Here is an 18,451-nt window from a genome sequence, read left to right as displayed (position 1 = left end):
CTGACAAACAAGAATTAACTGATGAAATTGTCAATAATGTCTTTCAGAAAATTACTAAGTGGTTCCTTGTAAACGGACTCTCACTGAATTTTGATAAGACACAGTACATACAGTTCCGTACAGTAAATGGTATGATGCCATTAATAAATATAGACCTTAATCAGAAGCATATAGCTAAGGTAGAATATTCAAAATTTTTAGGTGAGTCCATTGATGAGAGATTAAATTGGAAGAAACACATTGATGATCTGCTGAAACGTTTGAGTTCAGCTACTTATGCTATAAGGGTCATTGCAAATTTTGGTGATAAACACCTTAGTAAATTAGGTTACTATGCCTATTTTCACTCATTGCTTGCATATGGCATCATATTTTGAGGTAATTCATCACTGAGGAATAAAGTATTTATTGCACAAAAGCGTGTAATCAGAATAATAGCTGGAGTCCACCCAAGATCATCCTGCAGACATTTATTTAAGGATATAGGGATATTCACAGTAGCTTCTCAGTATATATACTCTCTGATGAAATTTGCTATTAACAACCAAACCCAATTCTAAAGTAATAGCAGTGTGCATAACTACAATACTAGGAGAAAGGATGATCTTCACTATTCAAGATTAAATCTAACTTTGGCACAGAAAGGGGTGAATTATACTGGCACTAAAGTCTTTGGTCACTTACCAAATAGTATCAGAAGTCTGACAGATAACCAACAAGTATTTAAGAAGAAATTAAAAGAATTTCTGAATGACAACTCCTTCTACTCCATAGAGGAATTTTTAGATATAAATTAAGAAAAAAAGAAAAAAAACAAAAAAGTTGTTATATTAACTTAATTATGTTGTTAATATAATAGAGGGAAACATTCCACGTGGGAAAAATATATCTAAAAACAAAGATGATGTGACTTACCAAACGAAAGTGCTGGCACGTCGATAGACACACAAACAAACACAAACATACACACAAAATTCTAGCTTTCGCAACCAACGGTTGCTTCGTCAGGAAAGAGGGAAGGAGAGGGAAAGACGAAAGGATTTGGGTTTTAAGGGAGGGGGTAAGGAGTCATTCCAATTCCGGGAGTGGAAAGACTTACCTTAGGGCAGAGATCTGATCTCTGCCCAAACTCTTTGCCTCTGTATATGTCTGCTTGTGTCTGTATATGTGTGGATGGATATGTGTGTGTGTGCGAGTGTATACCCGTCCTTTTTTCCCCCTAAGGTAAGTCTTTCCGCTCCCGGGATTGGAATGACTCCTTACCCTCTCCCTTAAAACCCACATCCTTTCGTCTTTCCCTCTCCTTCCCTCTTTCCTGACGAAGCAGCCGTTGGTTGCGAAAGCTAGAATTTTGTGTGTATGTTTGTGTTTGTTTGTGTGTCTATCGACGTGCTAGCGCTTTTGTTTGGTAAGTCACATCATCTTTGTTTTTAGATATAATTATGTTGTTAAATTAACTTAATTATGTCATGTACTGGAAAATTTGACTCGTTCCACATCGTTACGAAATATCGTATTCATGATCCATGGAACTAGTATTAATCTAATCTGAACTTGAGTTGCTTCTACTGGATGACCATAATAGGGATCTGGTCTTCCAAAGACTCCTTTTCACACCTCACATTTTTCTATTTGTCTACCATGTACTTTGATACTGATGGAAGGTGGTTCAAAATTGTTTTCTTTGAAAATGTCTGGAATAATAATTAAAACTTGCACCTTTACACTGTACAATGCACAATATTCAACAGCTGAATTGAAATTTGTGAAAACTTCCTGGCAAGAGGTGCAAGAATGCTTTGGTTTATATTCTTCTGAAAATGGAATTTCTACTTTGAAGAGAGTGGTCAGTTTTGCTGTAGTGTATTCATCCATAGCTTTAGTAATTTCTCTGCGCTTTCTTGACGCATAGAGCTTATGACTTGACTTCACTGACCACAGTTTCTTAACAGGACTAACACTGACCTCTGTAGTTGACTGTTTCTGGGTATATAATTCTTCCTCTATTGATGAAAAATCTGCATCATCTGCACCTGGGAGGTTTCACCTTGTTCAGGTATTGTCATTGTTGTTATTCTGACAAAACATTTAGAACACAAAAAGTCGTCGCAGGAAACATCTTCAATTTGAAACAGAGTCTGCAAATGAGAACACTTATTCCCAACCTGAACAAAGTCTGTTTTTTAGTTTGTCTTATATATCATTCTTTTATGGATATGCACACTTCACTCTCATGTGGCTCCAGTCAGAAGACATTTTAAACAGTCCTTTTCACAAAACACACTGCAGTTGTCAACTGGCAAATTCCTCACAAAAACACAGAACTCACTGGATGGTCTCAAATTTCTTAGAAGCTTCTTCAGTAAACAATTTAGCACTGAACAACTACAACACAGAAACCTGCCATGAACAACCAGGACAAAGAAACTGACGAGAAACTACTGCAAAGTGTAAGAAGTATCTGCAACAATGAAAGTGAAAAGAAATAACTGCAACAAAAAAAGTGATAAGAAATAACTGCAACAAAGACAATAGAAATAAACATTGTAATAAAGAAATTAGTAAGAAACAACTTCAGTGAAGACATCCATTACCTTTGAAAGTTAAAAAAAATTATTGTTTAAAATAAAACCTGTCCAACTTAAAAGTGGAAGCTCTCCTTTACAGAGAATATAGTACTACATGGTACTAATCAACAGAAAAAAATCTGACTTTTCTTGATTGACATTTTTGGAAAAAAAAATCTGTAAACTATAGAAAAAATTCAAAAGGTGACAGTACAAGAACTTTGGCAGATATGTCCAGACGGAGGATACCATTGTAATCATAAAGCAATTATCTTTCAAATAAAAATAAACTGTAACAAAATATCTAGAACTGTTATAGAGATACAGCATTTTAAAATTTTTTCCAAAATTCTCATCTTGAAAATGGTGTTCGCAGTGTCATCTTTGGAGGCCTGTATCTTCGGGCAGGATTTGTTTTTGGAGAAAACAAAAAAATGTGTGTGTCTTACTTACTCTTGAATTTTAATGTATTCTAAATTCAAAAACATCCGAGACTACAAAGATAACCCTCCCTGCCTGAAGTGATACGAATTATGCCACCTGCTTTACTGTGTTTTCATAATACAGGAGCATCAAGATTCTTAAGTTGCGGTATTTAGTTGTGATGTGTACCAGTGTTTTAAACTTCCTGGTTTAGAATGCGGGTTATGCTTGTAATATTTCTTATGATATCTAGGGAATATTTTTTCAAAGATTTCAGTTACCACTTCTAAAAATCTTTTGGTTGACTTATTAGCATCCATATCATGTATAAGTAGTTCATTCCATTCTATTAATGTTAATATAGATTTTAGTTTGTTTAGCTTCTGTTCATTTATGGGCCTAATTATTCTTTCCTGACATGTATCTGTTTTATGATCCATAGGAATTCTAAGCCATAGCCCTTCATGGTCAGAAATATGTAGTTTGATTAGATTAAACTGTTATCTACTCATGTGAAAATTACAAATGGGCTTGTCATTTATATAGTAAAAATTTAGTGACCTTAATGTATTGAGTAATTGCTTACAGTTCTACTTCTAAAACTAATGTCTGTATAAATGTCATCAAACATTAAAACTCCGCAATTTTTGTACTTGAAGCAAGACTGTTTCTGAAAACTTTGTATAAATGATTCTTCATTGCGATTGGGAGGATGATATGCAGACACTCTTATAATTTCCAGCTTTGGTAATAGTACTGCAGCAACTTCAAAGCTAGATTCTATATGAAGTACACTTACATCTATAATTTAATAATTTAGTTTTAGTGTTTCATTAATGTAGAGAGACACACCACCATGTTTCATATTTGTCCTACAGTAACTTGCAAATAATTCATAGCCATTTTGTACTCTAACTGTAATTCCTTACATGATAACCATGTTCATTTATCATAAGCATACTACAATTTACCTCTTCCAGCCAGTATTGGAGTTCCGGAAGCTTTTTTTTTAAGAACTTTATATTTACGCAAAGGAATTTTGCGTTTCAAGCTGTTTTTAATATGTTTACTTCAGAATTATCATGATCACTTACTCCGCTTGTCAGTTCTAGCTGTTCTGCGTTATTTTCTTTTAAGACAGAGGAATATTTACTTGCAGATGTCACATTATCATTTATTCAATATAGCATTTAATAATCATAATGGCATTTTTGTGTATTCTGAAAGAAACATGGACTGCTGTAGTGTTTCTTATTAGAGAATCGACTGTTGTTAATAAAACTGAATCAAATGGTGGTACATCTGATAATGAGATCTCTGAATCAGTCTCATCCATATTTATTTTACTTATTTATTCATCCAGAGATCATCTCACAATTGTATAGGATTTGTCATCATAATAAAATGAAAATAAATAGTTCAAACATACTCACATATAGGCCTAGAATGTATTAAGATGTTTTTATGATGATAGCGCAAATGATCTGCCGTGGGCTGGCTAAAAAAACCATCCAAGCATTTGCCTGAAAGGCTTTAGGAAAATCTAAATCAGGATGGACAGGGAGGGAAACCTCGGGAATACTGAAGAATGGGATACAACCCATCAGCTTTGATCAATGATGTCACAAGTTATGACAGATGATGTATGGAAAAGATTTAAAAGCATAGATGAGTGTTGAGAGCAAAGGAATGTAGTACCGGGAAAACAGATTGTAGACACGCATCACGACCATCCAGATTTCAAACGTAATTTACAGATGACCTATATAGATCATGCATACATACATACATACATTTATGTGTAACATTACTCAGCATGAGTTTAGCTAACAAATTTTGGTAGATACATGTGCCCAACACATTTGAGAAAACACTTAAGCAGACAATATGTATCCGGCAAAGTTCGCCGCTTAGAATATTCACCCAAATGTCTTTGTAAATTTGAAAAGTGGCATATTCCCCTCCCTGCGACAGATTCAGTTGACCTCTATAGGACAAGTGAAGAATAGGGTACTAATGCTGGCAAAAGCAACATATGTAACATTGGCGTGGAGTACCTCAGTTGACATGTATAGATTGTATCCTGTACTTCAGTTGTTCAGTAAAGGTCAGCTAAAGTACGGGATACAGATTTTAAATGTGTTGAATTTTTTTTCACTTCACTAGTATTAGTATCAACTGAAGAATAGGATACTAGTATTAGAGAAGGCAAAAAAAGTGACATTCGTAAAATTTGTATCTTATATTTCAGTTGATTTATACAGGCCAACTAAAGAACAGGATGCAACATTCGTAGCTCAACTGAGGTACTGGGTGCCAGTGTTATGGATGTCGTTTTTTTAGCTTTCAGAAGTACTAGTATCCTATTCTTCAAATGACCTACATACTGCAGGACACAAATGAATTGCAGAGGAAAGAACACCCCTGATAGTAGCATTCATGAAATACTAGTATTATGTAAACAGTAAACATAAAAACATAAACAAACCCAAACACGAAACAGAGAACCATATGAAACGACCGTGAAATAAATGAAAGGAGACAAAATAAAAATAAGACTTTAAACTCACCATGCACAAACTTCTCCAGAGAAAACCAAGGCTGGCCTTGAGAGACACCAACAAAAGTCATATACCCACATACACTATATAGAAAAAGATAAACACATATGTACAAGGGCATACACCCACAAAATGTATAAACAAAATGAAAGGAAAGTAACAAAAAACAAAACTGCAGATGAAACTCTACTCAAATGGTTCAAATGGCTCTGAGCACTATGGGACTTAACAAACTCTACTCAACACAAGAAAAGGAAAAAAAGATTAAATAACCCCAAAAAACCCAAACAAAATCTGTAAATTGTCACCACCAAAACCCAACCTGTTCCATAACCATCATTTACCCCCCTACCCACTTCCTCAGCATGAATTTAACTAACTAATGTTGGTGGACACGTGTGAACAACATGTTTAAGAAAATACTTAAACAGGTAATATGTGTCCGGTAAACTCCGCCTCCTAGAATATTCATGCAAATGGCTCTGTAAATTTGTAATGTGACTTTTCCCCTCCGTCCAACACATTCATTTATTTCTATTTATGGTGATGACACTTCGCCATAGAAGATAACTGATTTATTATCTATGCTTGAAAATTAAGAAATGAATATCTATGATTAAAATGTGACATTGTTGGTCAAAGATGACGAGGTTTATCCAGTTCTTAGTATATCCCCAATTGTCTGTCCTCCCAAATATTGAGATAAGTGTCTTAACAGCTGCATTGCCTCATTCATTTGGTGTCAATTATACTGTAGCCATTTGTAAAATTGGGTCAGAATCCATCCCTTATGCATTAAACATTGACATAACATTATAGTATCTTGCATGATAGATCTTGGCGTGTGATTTTTTTTCAAAAAGTATTACATTGTGAATGGGTATTGTTATGTGATGGGATGTTGTAGTTATCACTTTTGCATATTAACCTGTAACATGAGTTATCTAACCAATCTTCAACTGTACAATATGCACTACATAGGCCTGTGAATTGTGTTTTAGCTGCCTTTTTAAATAGAAGTGTTCTAGTAATATTTTTTCCTCCTTGAGTGGGTTATTGCTCATTTGATTCTCTGACAGAAAATGCTATTTTGAGGCTTTTTTTCTTGGTCCATAATAATATAGAGAACTTAGTGGAATACTTGCTAATGTATTTCCTTAATGCACTCCATATTGATAGATTCAGTAGAGATTCTTTTATAGATGGACATTGCTAGATGCTAAGTTTGTTTTGTTTGAAGATTATACAAACATTACAGCAAGTAGCAAGTGAGATACAGATTTGGAAATGGCTGCTAATCAAATTTTCATTGACATTAAGAAATGGTTGAAAGCTAATTCATTGTGATTAAACTTTGAAAAGACCCACTATATGGAGTTCAGAACCTGTAAGAGATTTCCTTCCACCACATGGATAATATGTGAAGACATGTAGAGGGAAGAGGTTGACAGCACTAACTTTCTGGCACTATGACTCAATAATAAATTCACTATGACTCAATAATAAATTCAGTTGGGAAGGGTATAACACAGAATTTGTGAAGCGCGTGATAAAGTCTGTATTGCAGTGTGAATAGTATCAGATGTAGGATATATATAAAACTTCCATACTTTGTTTACTTTCATTCTATTATGTCATACGCGATCATATTCTGGGGTAACGCATCAAACCAAGCAAAAGCTTTTAGGGTGCAAAAGTGTGTAATAAGAATCATTTGCAGTGTAAATTCAAGAACATCATGTAGGATCCTGTTCAGTGAACTGGGAATTCCAATCACTGCTTCTTGGTGTATTTATTCTTAATGAAATTTGTTGCAAATAATATGGATCTGTTTCCAACCAATATCTCAACACACAGTATCAATACTAGGAATAAGAATACTTAAAGACATAAAATCACTCACCTTGGTCCAAAAAAGGGTCCTGTATTCAGGAACTCACATTTTCAATAAATCACCAGCAGCCGTTAAAAACTTGGTTTCAAATAAAGCACAGTTTAAACAGAGTTTGAAAGAATTTTTGATAGGCAACTCCTTCTATTCTATAGATGAATGTCTTAGCAGTGACTGTTAAACCAGCTTAAGTAAAAATGTCTCTTAGATTTGAGTTTTGACAGTACTTGGTCACAACAGTCAAGATTAGGTATTTTTTGCATTAAGCTTATTAAAAGTGCATAACTGTACTTCATTCTGACAGTGTATTAATTCTGTAAATATTAGCAGTTACACTTTACTGTAATGTATTCACATATTTTGACAATCTCCTGACAAATGATCAGGGAAGGGAGTATTATATTCAGATGTTCTATGTTTTTTATTTTGTACTTTTTTTCATCTTCCACACCCACAAGAATCATCTCATTTTTGGGTCTATGGAACAAAAACTGAATCTAGTCTAATCTAATTTAATAATCTGTGAATCCAGCATTGTGCGGAATGTTATCATACGTGTGAATGTTCTCAACATATTGGCAGATTCAGTATGGGTTTTGTTTAGTGATGGTCCTTGGATGTCACATTGTAAGGAATGTTAAAATGTGTGCCTCAGTAATACAATCCTTGAAAGATTGTTTGAATTGACTTTAGTGATGTCTTCTTAATGTCTGATTGAAAGCTCCACTTCTAAAAATAAGAATTAATTTTCCTTGTGGCCCTTTTCAGAGAACATTCTCTATGTTAGTATCTGGATGATGTGTCAGAATTTACAGGCCATCATTGTGTGTGTGTTTGTTGTATAGCCGATATCATCAAAAGAGATGAGTGCTGAGTTACTACATATAAGATATCTTTTAACATCGTTGTATATCTATAATGTTTTTTGATGCCACAACTGACTATATCTCTCTTGATTTTTCAAGTTGTCAGTGTAAATAAAGTTTTGTTTTGAACTCTGTAGCTTCCAAACAGGGAGGATTTTATTGTGATTCATACTCTCATTTTCATGATTACAAGCAAATGTGTCATGTTGCTAATCACATTATCACAGAGGAATAAATTTCAGTAATGTTAATCTTAATGACTCTTTTGTTCTCACTATTGCAACTGTTTTGATGTTTATGGACACGACACATGCCCATATTGGCAGCCATTGACAGTGTGGCCTATGCTGTCAGGGCAGACATGTGACCAACATCACAGTATTTTAATTTGACATTCTTCCCAAATAAGTTGTAATAATCAATGGCCTAGGTGCATTTATAGAATGGGATTTATATCTTGTGCTGTTTTGCTGAGCTGAAGTACTGAAAACCATGGTGATAGAGTTACTCATCTAGAAAAATGAAGACAAATAACATTTAATTATTGATTATACTCTTTCCAATCTTTTCAAACGTACTCAGGCATTAGCTTATGCCAAGAGAGGAGTCCATAGGGCCCTAAAATTTTTGGGGCAACGTTTTTTTGTGTGTTATCAGGGTATCTGTGTCATCCATGTATTTTTGTAAGTGATCAGCTAGCTTCAAATTCCTGTGCATCCATTTCAGTTCTCCTCTTGTCTTAGTTAGGTTTCTTTTGACCATCTGAACAATTTTAATGCTATAGTACACTATGCGAGCTAGTGTGACTGTGCAGGTGATCTAGGAATGTTGACTGGAACGTCTTTGGATCCACTGCAGGTAGTATGAGCAGATAGTCTTGTGAACACAGTTTTCTAAAAACCGTCTAAAACGGCGAGTTAGATAACCAACATGCAACGGAAATATCTCAGACCATTAAACTTGCCTGACATTATCAACAGTGTCAGTATCGAAATGGATATGCCATGTGGCTAGGGCCTCCCGTCAGGTAGACTGTTCGCCTGGTGCAAGTCTTTCAAGCTGACACCACTGCGGCGACTTGTGTGTCGAAGTATAGAAATTAGGATTAGTGATCATGATGTCATCATAGTGTCAACAGGTAGTGAAGTCAAGAAGGCCAGGGTAATGTTCATATTAGAAAAAGCAGATAAGCAGTTGTTAGCATCCCATGTAAACAGTGAGTGGACATCATTTAGCTCTAGTATGTCGGATGTAGAGGTATTATGAGCAAAGTTCAGATTTATTGTAAAGTGCGATCTGGAGCCTTTTCTCCCAAGTAAGTTGATTGAGGATGGAAAGAACCCTCTGTGGGTTAGTAATCAAATTCGGAAAATTCTGAGGAAACAGAGATTGTTGCACTATTGGTTCAAAAAACAGTGTGCAAATGTTGACAGGGAAAAGTTATAGAAATTTGTGCTCCTGTAAGAAGAGCAGTGCATGAAACGTACAAAAACTTCCTCCTTCATACCATAGTGAAAGCTGTTGCCGAGAACCTGAGGAAATTCTGGTCATCAGTAAAATCTCTAAGTTGGTTGAAGGCTTTCATCCAGTCAGTCATTGACTAGTCTGGGGTGGCAATAGAAAACAGTGAAAAGAAAGCTGAAGTTTTAAATTTTACATTTAAGAAATCATTTGTGCAAGAGGATCATACAAATATACAGTCGGTTGAATGTTATACATACTCCCACATGGAGGACAAAGAATTTGCAACTGTGACGTAGGGAAACAACTGAAAGAATTGAAAACAGATTAGTCACCAGGGCCAGGTGGAATCCCAATTCAGTTTTACAGAGAGTACTGTGCGACTCTGGCCCTATACTTGACCTGCATTAATTGCATACCTCTCATCCAGTGAAAAGTCCCAAGCGAGTAAAAAAAGGTGCAGGTGACTCCTGTACACAAAGAAAGGTAAAAGAACTGACCCACGTAATAGCAGACCAATATCCCTAACACTGCTTTGCTGCAGAATTCTTGAACACATCCAGAGTCCAAATATAATAAATTTTCTTGGCAGAAAAATTTTGTCAACAAATCAGCACAGATTTAGAAAGTGTCACTTGTGCGAATCTCAGCTTGCCCCTTTCTCACATGATACCTTACAAACCATGGATGTAGGGCAAAAGGCAGATTCCATATTCCTAGATTTCCAGAAGTGTTTTACACAGTGTCCCACTGAGGAGCATTGATGAAGGTCTGAAAGTACAGTTCAGATTCCCAAATATGTGAGTGGCTCAAAGTCTTTTTAAATAATAGACCCCAGTATCTGGTACTCAACAGTGAATGTTAATCAGAGACAAAAGCATCATCAGGTGTGCCCCAGGAAAGTGTGATAGGATTTCTCTTGTTCTCTGTGTACTTAAATGACCTGATGGATAGGGTGAACTGCTATTTATGACTGTGTGTCGATGACGTTGTAATGTATGAGAAGGTGTCATCTTTGAGTGACTGCTAGTTGGTGTGATGAATGACAGTGCGCTCTAAACATAGAAAAATGTGAGTTAGTGTAGATGATTAGGAAAAACAATCCTGTAACATTAAAATACATCATTAGTGGAGTGCAGCTGGACACAGTCTCTTCGATTAAATATCTAGGCGTAACATGGCAAAGTGATGTGAAATGGAATGAGGATCTCAGATTGATAGTAGTGGAGGCAAATGCTTGACTTTGTTTCATTGGGAGAATTTGAGGAAAGTTAAGCTCATCCGTAAAGGAGACAGTGTACAGGCCTCTAGTGTGACCCATTCTTGTGATTACATTTCCCTGGTATTCTATCAATAAACCAAAGACTACCACCTGCTTTACCCACGACTGAGCGTACGAGATCATACCAGTTCATATCCATACAAAGTGTTACACCCATGTATTTGTATGAATTTAACAATTCCAGCTGTGACATTCTGACAATTCCAGCTGTGACTCACAAATATTATAGTCATAGGATCTATGTTAGTGTCTTTTCTGTAAGTGCACAGTTTTACATTTTTGCACATTGAAAGCACCACTTTGAGATCATATCAAGATCTGACTGAATATTTGTGCAGCTGCTGTCAGGCTTACTTCGTTATAGACAACCACCTCATTGGCAAAAAGTCTGAGGTTACTATTAATATTGTCTGCAAGGTCATTAACATACAACACAAACAGCAGAGACCCAGTGTACTTGGTTAAGTCTCAGATGAAGTTAGTTCTACAATCTGTTGATGACTCTCCATCCGAGAAATATGCTACATCACTCCTACCAAGAAACCCTCAGTAGTCACAAATTATGCCTAATACACCATACAGTCATGCTTTCAGTGATAAACATAAGTGTGGTACTGAAACAGATCATTTTGCAACTCAAGAAATGCTGCATCTATGTGAATGCCTTGATTAATGGCTTTCAGGATGTGCGAGGAAAATAAGAGTTGTGTTTCACGTGAATGATGTTATTAAAATCCATCTTGGTTGGCAAGGAGGGAGTGATTCTGTTAGAGATGCCTCATTGCATTTGAGCTCATAGTATGTTTTAAAATTCTACACCAACTGGATGTCAAGGATATCATATGGTGGTTTTCTGAATCACCCCTGTTACACATCTTGTACATGTGTGAAATGTTCTCCCAACACTGGATGTGATTTTTACGTTAGATGGATCTACAGTGTATTATGTTTAAAAGAGCAGCCAATTCGGTGTCAAATTCAATATAGAGCCTGATAGTAATTACATTGGGCCCTGGAGCTTTGTTCAGTTTCAACAATTTGCACTGTTTCTTAACATCACTGACACCAGTATCTATGTTGTCCATCTTAGCATTTGTGTGAGAATTAAATTGGGGCAAATAGAATTATGCAGACATGCATGAACATTTGAAGTTTCTGTCTTGTTCACGACTGTCTGAAACTAACTTTGGTGTCAGTAACAATCTTAACATATGATGAGAATTTTTTCAGATTTTGTTAAAGATCTTTTGATAGTGTTCTGCTACAGTGGTCATTGAAGGCTTCACCCATTGTCCAGTTGATAGCATTTCCCTATCTCTGGATTTATGCTTTATTTTACACCCATTGAGATGTAACAACCACTGCCTCTTTATCTAGTTTGCTGGACATATGAACCTTTCTTCGGAGATGTACATCAACAGTAAAAAGTAGAGGATCACACATTTCTAGATTCCATACAAAGAATAAAATTAAATACAGATTAAAAGAACATAAGAGAAGACATTCATTGATGTTTGATGCTCGACTCCCTCATGATCCTGACCTGCATATATGGCCCCACAATGTCAATGAAATGTTTGTCAGAAGCCAAGTATTATCAAAATTAGCTTCTACCTGATTAAAACTGCTTCAGTAGAAAGTGCTAGGAAATCAGTAACTTTTGACAGTATTCCTTCAGTTGTACATTATTTTTTGTAAGTGTGATACAAAAGCTTGCACACAAAATGAAGGAACTGATAGAGGAGTAAAAATACAACAACTGTGGAATAGAAACTTATGGTCTTGGAAGCAATCCAGAGACAGAGAAAGCTGTGGAATGCTAGGAACAAAAAGGACAATCAATGCACACATACCATAAGTTCAGCAACTTTTAGAGGATGTTCAACTTAAAATGTGTTATCAGATGTGGATTCAACTAGAAAGAGCAGCTGCATACTTTTCTGTCCAAGTACATGACATACTCAGTGTCTTATATCTCAGGCTTTGAATTGTAAGGACATTGTCACCTCACTCCCCTGTTGTGATGTCCCTTTCTTTGACAGGAGAGCTGGGGGCCATGTCAAAAGCCTTGTGTTTGTAAGACTATTCGTGATAAACAAACTAACTCTTTACAGTGATACTTGCAGCATGTGATGATGATGATGATGATGAGCGTTTGGCGTCATTGGCCGGGAGGCCCCTCGCGGGGCAGGTCCGGCCGCCTTGGCGCAGGTCTTATTACATTCGGCGCCACATTGGGCGACCTGCACGCCGGATGGGGATGAAATGATGATGAACACAACACAACACCCAGTCCCTGAGCGGAGAAAATCTCCGACCCAGCCGGGAATCGAACCTGGGCCCGGAGGACGGCAATCCGTCACGCTGACCACTCAGCTACTGGGGCGGACGCAGCATGTGATGAGGATCGTTCATTGCCTAGTGTACTTCTTAGAGTGTACCGGAATTATCTGTGAAGAAGCTAGTGCTATATTGAACGCAATGGTCATCATTTTGAAACATTGTTGAGTAAACAGTACTTTATCTTTGCTTCTACGTCTCAGTGGTAAAGTCCCTGACTACAGATCCAAACATCATGGGTTGGTTCTCCAGTCAGTCATAGGATTTTTATCTCACTTATCAGCATTTCTTCCACCTCTGCCAATGTTTGTTGATGTGAAAAATAATGGGTTGCGCTGTATTTCAGAGTCTGCTATAGATCCCCCTAATGGATCACCCTTTAACTGGCTAGATAAGTTTGTTCAAAGCTTGGAAGAAGGCACCTCCATGCCACCTGTTGTGGCTGTGTCCTTTTGTAATGTTTTGTGGTTCCTTGCTGGATGAGGAGAGGGTGGTATGATGAGTGGGTGGCCAGTTTGCTCTCACTACAACACAAAATGCACATGTGGTTAAAATAAACTTTATTACAGGATCCGACTAAGTTCTTAACTCCAATGATGTCCACTCTGAAGCTGTGTAGTTAACAGCAATCAAATAACATATACTAATTCGTGAGTCTTGTCTGTGTCCATATCACAATTATATACAGTGACTAACATTCCCTCACTGTGGAAGGCTAGAGAACGGTGCGACGTATTGAGGTGCAATGCGAACTGAATCCCGATGCGACGCACTGAGGTACTGAGGTTGAGAGAGAGACAGCTCGGTCATTGGCGGTGGCATATATGCATGCTGCCCAGGGGTCATTATAGGTGCGTAGCCTTGGTCTTCTATTGTCATCAGCGTGCTTAGTTTAACGCTTACTATACAATGTTTCCTAGTGCTGGTGAAAGTGAACGCCAGCACACCAAATCCAGTGCGGCCATGCCAAGTAAAGCACTAAGTTGTTCAAACCAACTTCAGGTTGACAGCTGCTTTATCTTAGCTCTTCTGAGCTTTTGTGTATGTGGGGGAGGGTTTGCAGTATTTGTTCCTGTTCCTGGCATTCCGAACTTACACTGGCTCAGGATTACTTCCAAAACCATAAGTTCATAGTCCAGAGTTGTTGTATTTCAGTATTTCAACTCCTCTATTGACTCTTTCAAGTTGTGTGCAACCTTTTGAATCACCCTCTGTATATCACATCACAGTCCCTTGCATATATGGAATCAACCATGTGGACCTGTTGTGCACAGTGTGGCTGAGTGTTTCTAGTTTAAGCCTATTTTATTTGTGATGGCATAAACTGACCACTTATCAGTGATAATAATCTGGTGTCATTCTTTTGCCAGTTCCATTCCACAAATGTATCTTTCTGTTTACTAAAAATGTCTGATAACAGTTCTCCGTATCCCGTAGTTGAGTGGTTGTGGTTGAGAGGAGCAAAAAAAAAAAAAAAAAAAAAAAAATAATAATAATAATAATAAAATAATAATAATAATACTGAAAGTCCTCAGAGTTTAGTAGTTCAGAATACATGTTCACCTTCTTGGCCACTTTGTCTTAGCCAACCCCATTGAATTGCCACTGCACTGTTACAATTTAATTGTCTGGGACAGTTTAGCCCTGCAGCTCTCTCTCTCTCTCTCTCTCTCTCTCTCTCTCTCTCTCTCTCTCTCTGTGTGTGTGTGTGTGTGTGTGTGTGGGGGGGGGGGGGGGAGTTAGATGTGAAGGAGACACCACACCTTCTCAAAGCATAACTACATTTTCAGTCATTTCATATGTTCCTGTCAACCACGCAGTGCTGCAGCTGTGCAGTGAGTCATTTACCTAACTTCTTCCATTACTTATATTTCCCATTGCTCTGTACTGTTCACTAAAAAATTTTAGAAAACATGTTTTATAGCCGCCCGGTGTGGCTGAGCCGTTCTAGGCGCTTCAGTCTGGAACCGCACGACCGCTACGGTTGCAGGTTCGAATCCTGCCTCAGGCATGGATGTGGGTGATGTCCTTAGGTTAGTTAGGTTTAAGTAGTTCTAAGTTCTAGGGGACTGATGACCTCAGATGTTAAGTCCCATAGTGCTCAGAGCCATTTGTTTTATAAACAATACACCCAGTAGTTTTATCATCAATCAATACATCGATGAAAAATATATACCAAGACTTTTCTTTTTTCCCTAGATTGCCAAGAAATTGAATTTTCCTATCGAGGAACATCTGTACCGGGACTTGATAGCCCTTAACGTGCGTGAAGAAGACATTGTTCCTGCCATTGGAGACCGTCCTTCATCTCGGGTATGGAAAAAGTTTCCTAAAGACAAAGAACCACAACTGTCAGACTTTTTCAAACCACAGCCAATGCCAGAATACTGTTGTATACCAAAGGTGACTGTAAAACCAATAGGAAAGATTCAAAGTTACGATGGTTTGTCACTGTACAAGCGCCAACAACTTTGGAACATGAGCAGGCCTGAAGATACCTGATCGTGATGTGGCATTTGTGGTTTATGATTACAGGCTGAAAACAATTGCGTAAGAGATTCCGTGTGTCATCATTGCTGATACACTTTCTTTCGGGTTGATTTACCCTTAGATTATGCAAATGAGAGTTCTGCTAATTGTTGTATTCTTCATTTGCATAGGTTGGAGAAGCTCCCGAAAATATGCTGTTTTGTCCTTGCGGCTTGCAGTTGATTTCTGCTAGACATACTGCTAATTGTATAAAGACGATTTCACTGTTTGCTGCTATTGTGTTTAGTGAAAGTGACGTGTATGCGTATCATATGTGCCAGAGACTGTGCATGTAATTAATTTTTCTTTTGAAATGCCTAAATCCACTATTGACTCTTGAAATATGTGATGAAACCATGTACTTTTAAGTTAAGCATTTTCTTATCATTGACTAGATATTTATTGAAGAATTCCTTAAAAGTAATGCTTCTTTTGCTGTCTCACAAGGCATCTTCATTGATAGAAAATGTAATTTTAATGTGTCTAGGTATGCTATCTTAGGAAAAATATAGTATACAATTAATTCTAATGTAATGAACTTGGTTTATGACTGTGTAATATAAAGGGAAATAAGTTTAGCCTAGCTGGCAGATGTAATGCTACTGGGAAAATTGTGCACAGTAAGTAGAGAGACCCACTTACCTGAAAGTGAAGTAACCTTTCTGTAGTGGAAGTTTTAATTCTTACTACAAACTGAAATTATAGCTTAAACAATTGCAAGGCAGAGCTAGCCAGAGTGCATAAAAATGTTATCGAATGTTAGTAATGAAACCTCATTGACTTGTTTGCCAAGTCACAGAACTTGAGGCAAGGAGTGGAAATGGTACACTAATCTCCAGCATTGGTATTTTCTATTACTGTGCTTTCATTCACTAAGGTTCTCTTTGATACCACATTCCTTCTGGTGGTTAAACCTATATCTCAGTGTATCCTAGAGTGACATTAGATTATTTACCCATACTTTATACTAAACATGATAGCCAAATGGAAACTTTATGCTCCTTCTTTCTGTGAAGTTCCATCCGAGATAACTGACCACTGCAGTCCTCTAGCCTAATTGTGTAACATGCATACGTTTAACTATATGCAGTACAGATGCTGATGACTGCACCATGTATCTAATGCGAGGATTATACTTCAGTAACCATGTGGTTCTGAAAGGAAAGAAAACTGTAAAACATTGTGACAACACGGCCCTAGTTGCAGACATATGAAATATCTAAGGAAATAATACAACCATTTCCTCTCAAGTGGTTCAATTGGAATAAAATCTTTATTCTGTAGTACTGATTCATTTTGACTGTCAGTGATTGATGACTGCATGTATATCATAGCAGTAACGATCTAGATACAACAGAAATCAAAAGAATAAAAATGTCTTATAGGCCTACATATTTTTATTTTCGAATTTAATGGAACCATGATGGAAGCTTATTGCTAGGCTGTAGAACATGTCAAATAATTAAAATAATAATCCTTTATAAATGGCTAGAAAGCATAATCTAATGCATATGTAAACAGTTCTATGGAAATAGAGATTCAAGTACTTCGATAATTGCAGTAATAACAAGCATGCTGCCTAGTTACAAGGCTTACCATCTGACTTGTATGTAAACAGCTTTGTTAAAAAGTAAGATGCTAGAGCTAGGTAATAAGTTCATACAATAATTTCATTTGCTTGTGATTATTTTCTCCAGAATATGCTGCCATATGTTGTAAGTGAATAGAATTATCCTTTGTACACCGCTCTGATTATTCACCTGTCACAAATAGATGTAATCAAACAAATGGGAAATGCTGCTGATCTCAAGTCTTTAACCTAGGTCAAGGATGTGAACTGACCAGTTTACGTTGCTATGAATAAGTATTCTCTAAAATTTGAAGACTCTGGTCTCTCTGTCTTTATCCTTATATTTTATTTCAACATCTTCCTGTTGTTTCTTTGTGCCATGTGTAACTGAATGAACTGAGTCTTGTTGGCAGTGAGTGACAGACCATTTCAAGTGAACCAATCTAGAGCATCCATGAATGTGTTGGTATAGGTGTTTGTAACGTGCCGGGCTGTATCCTTGTATTAGTGCCACTTAAAATTCACGTCACAACCAGATGTATTGAAACATTTCCTCACCCAATAGACAGTGCGCAGTGTTCCCGACCTACGTTGCTTTGCTTATTCAATATTGTCTTCCCGGTAGCTGCGTCCATCTCACCTACATCACACTGAAATTAAGAAGCCAGGGTCCTAGATTAAGCTTTCCAAAAACAACAGTCGAGACCGTATTCATTGTTGAACATTTATGACAACCACAGTGCGATTTATTTGATATCACACACACACAATATTCATGTCACCAGGCCTCTTACAGTTAATCGTCACGTTAGGTAGGTCAAAAACTTCCAGTCTTTAACAATGTCCTCAATTACACTTTTTTGGTACCGACCAGAAAAAATAACCGACTTGCCACACTTTAGCTCCATGAGAATCTGACCAAGAACTAACTGAGAACTGCATCAGCTTGGACCTTATGTAG

The 18,451-nt window shown here is 37.0% G+C and overlaps 1 protein-coding gene across 2 annotated transcripts in view; it reads left to right on the top strand.

The window, feature by feature from the left end:
• LOC126162720 (uncharacterized) overlaps nt 1-17,302 on the top strand; it is a 32,767-nt gene extending 15,465 nt beyond the window's left edge. The window contains exons 2-3 of one of the 2 annotated variants that reach the window (XM_049919382.1): nt 15,591-15,941; nt 16,052-17,302. In XM_049919382.1, coding sequence (XP_049775339.1) covers nt 15,591-15,893 — 303 coding nt within the window. In that variant the 3' untranslated portion in view covers nt 15,894-15,941; nt 16,052-17,302. Of the gene's footprint in view, nt 1-15,590 lie in introns of both variants that reach the window. The other variant, XM_049919381.1, reaches the window with a different exon arrangement.
• Nucleotides 17,303-18,451: the final 1,149 nt, after the last annotated feature.

Source organism: Schistocerca cancellata, chromosome 2 (assembly GCF_023864275.1).
Source record: "Schistocerca cancellata isolate TAMUIC-IGC-003103 chromosome 2, iqSchCanc2.1, whole genome shotgun sequence".
Lineage (NCBI taxonomy): Eukaryota > Metazoa > Arthropoda > Insecta > Orthoptera > Acrididae > Schistocerca > Schistocerca cancellata.
This window is presented reverse-complemented; position numbering and strand designations above follow the sequence as displayed.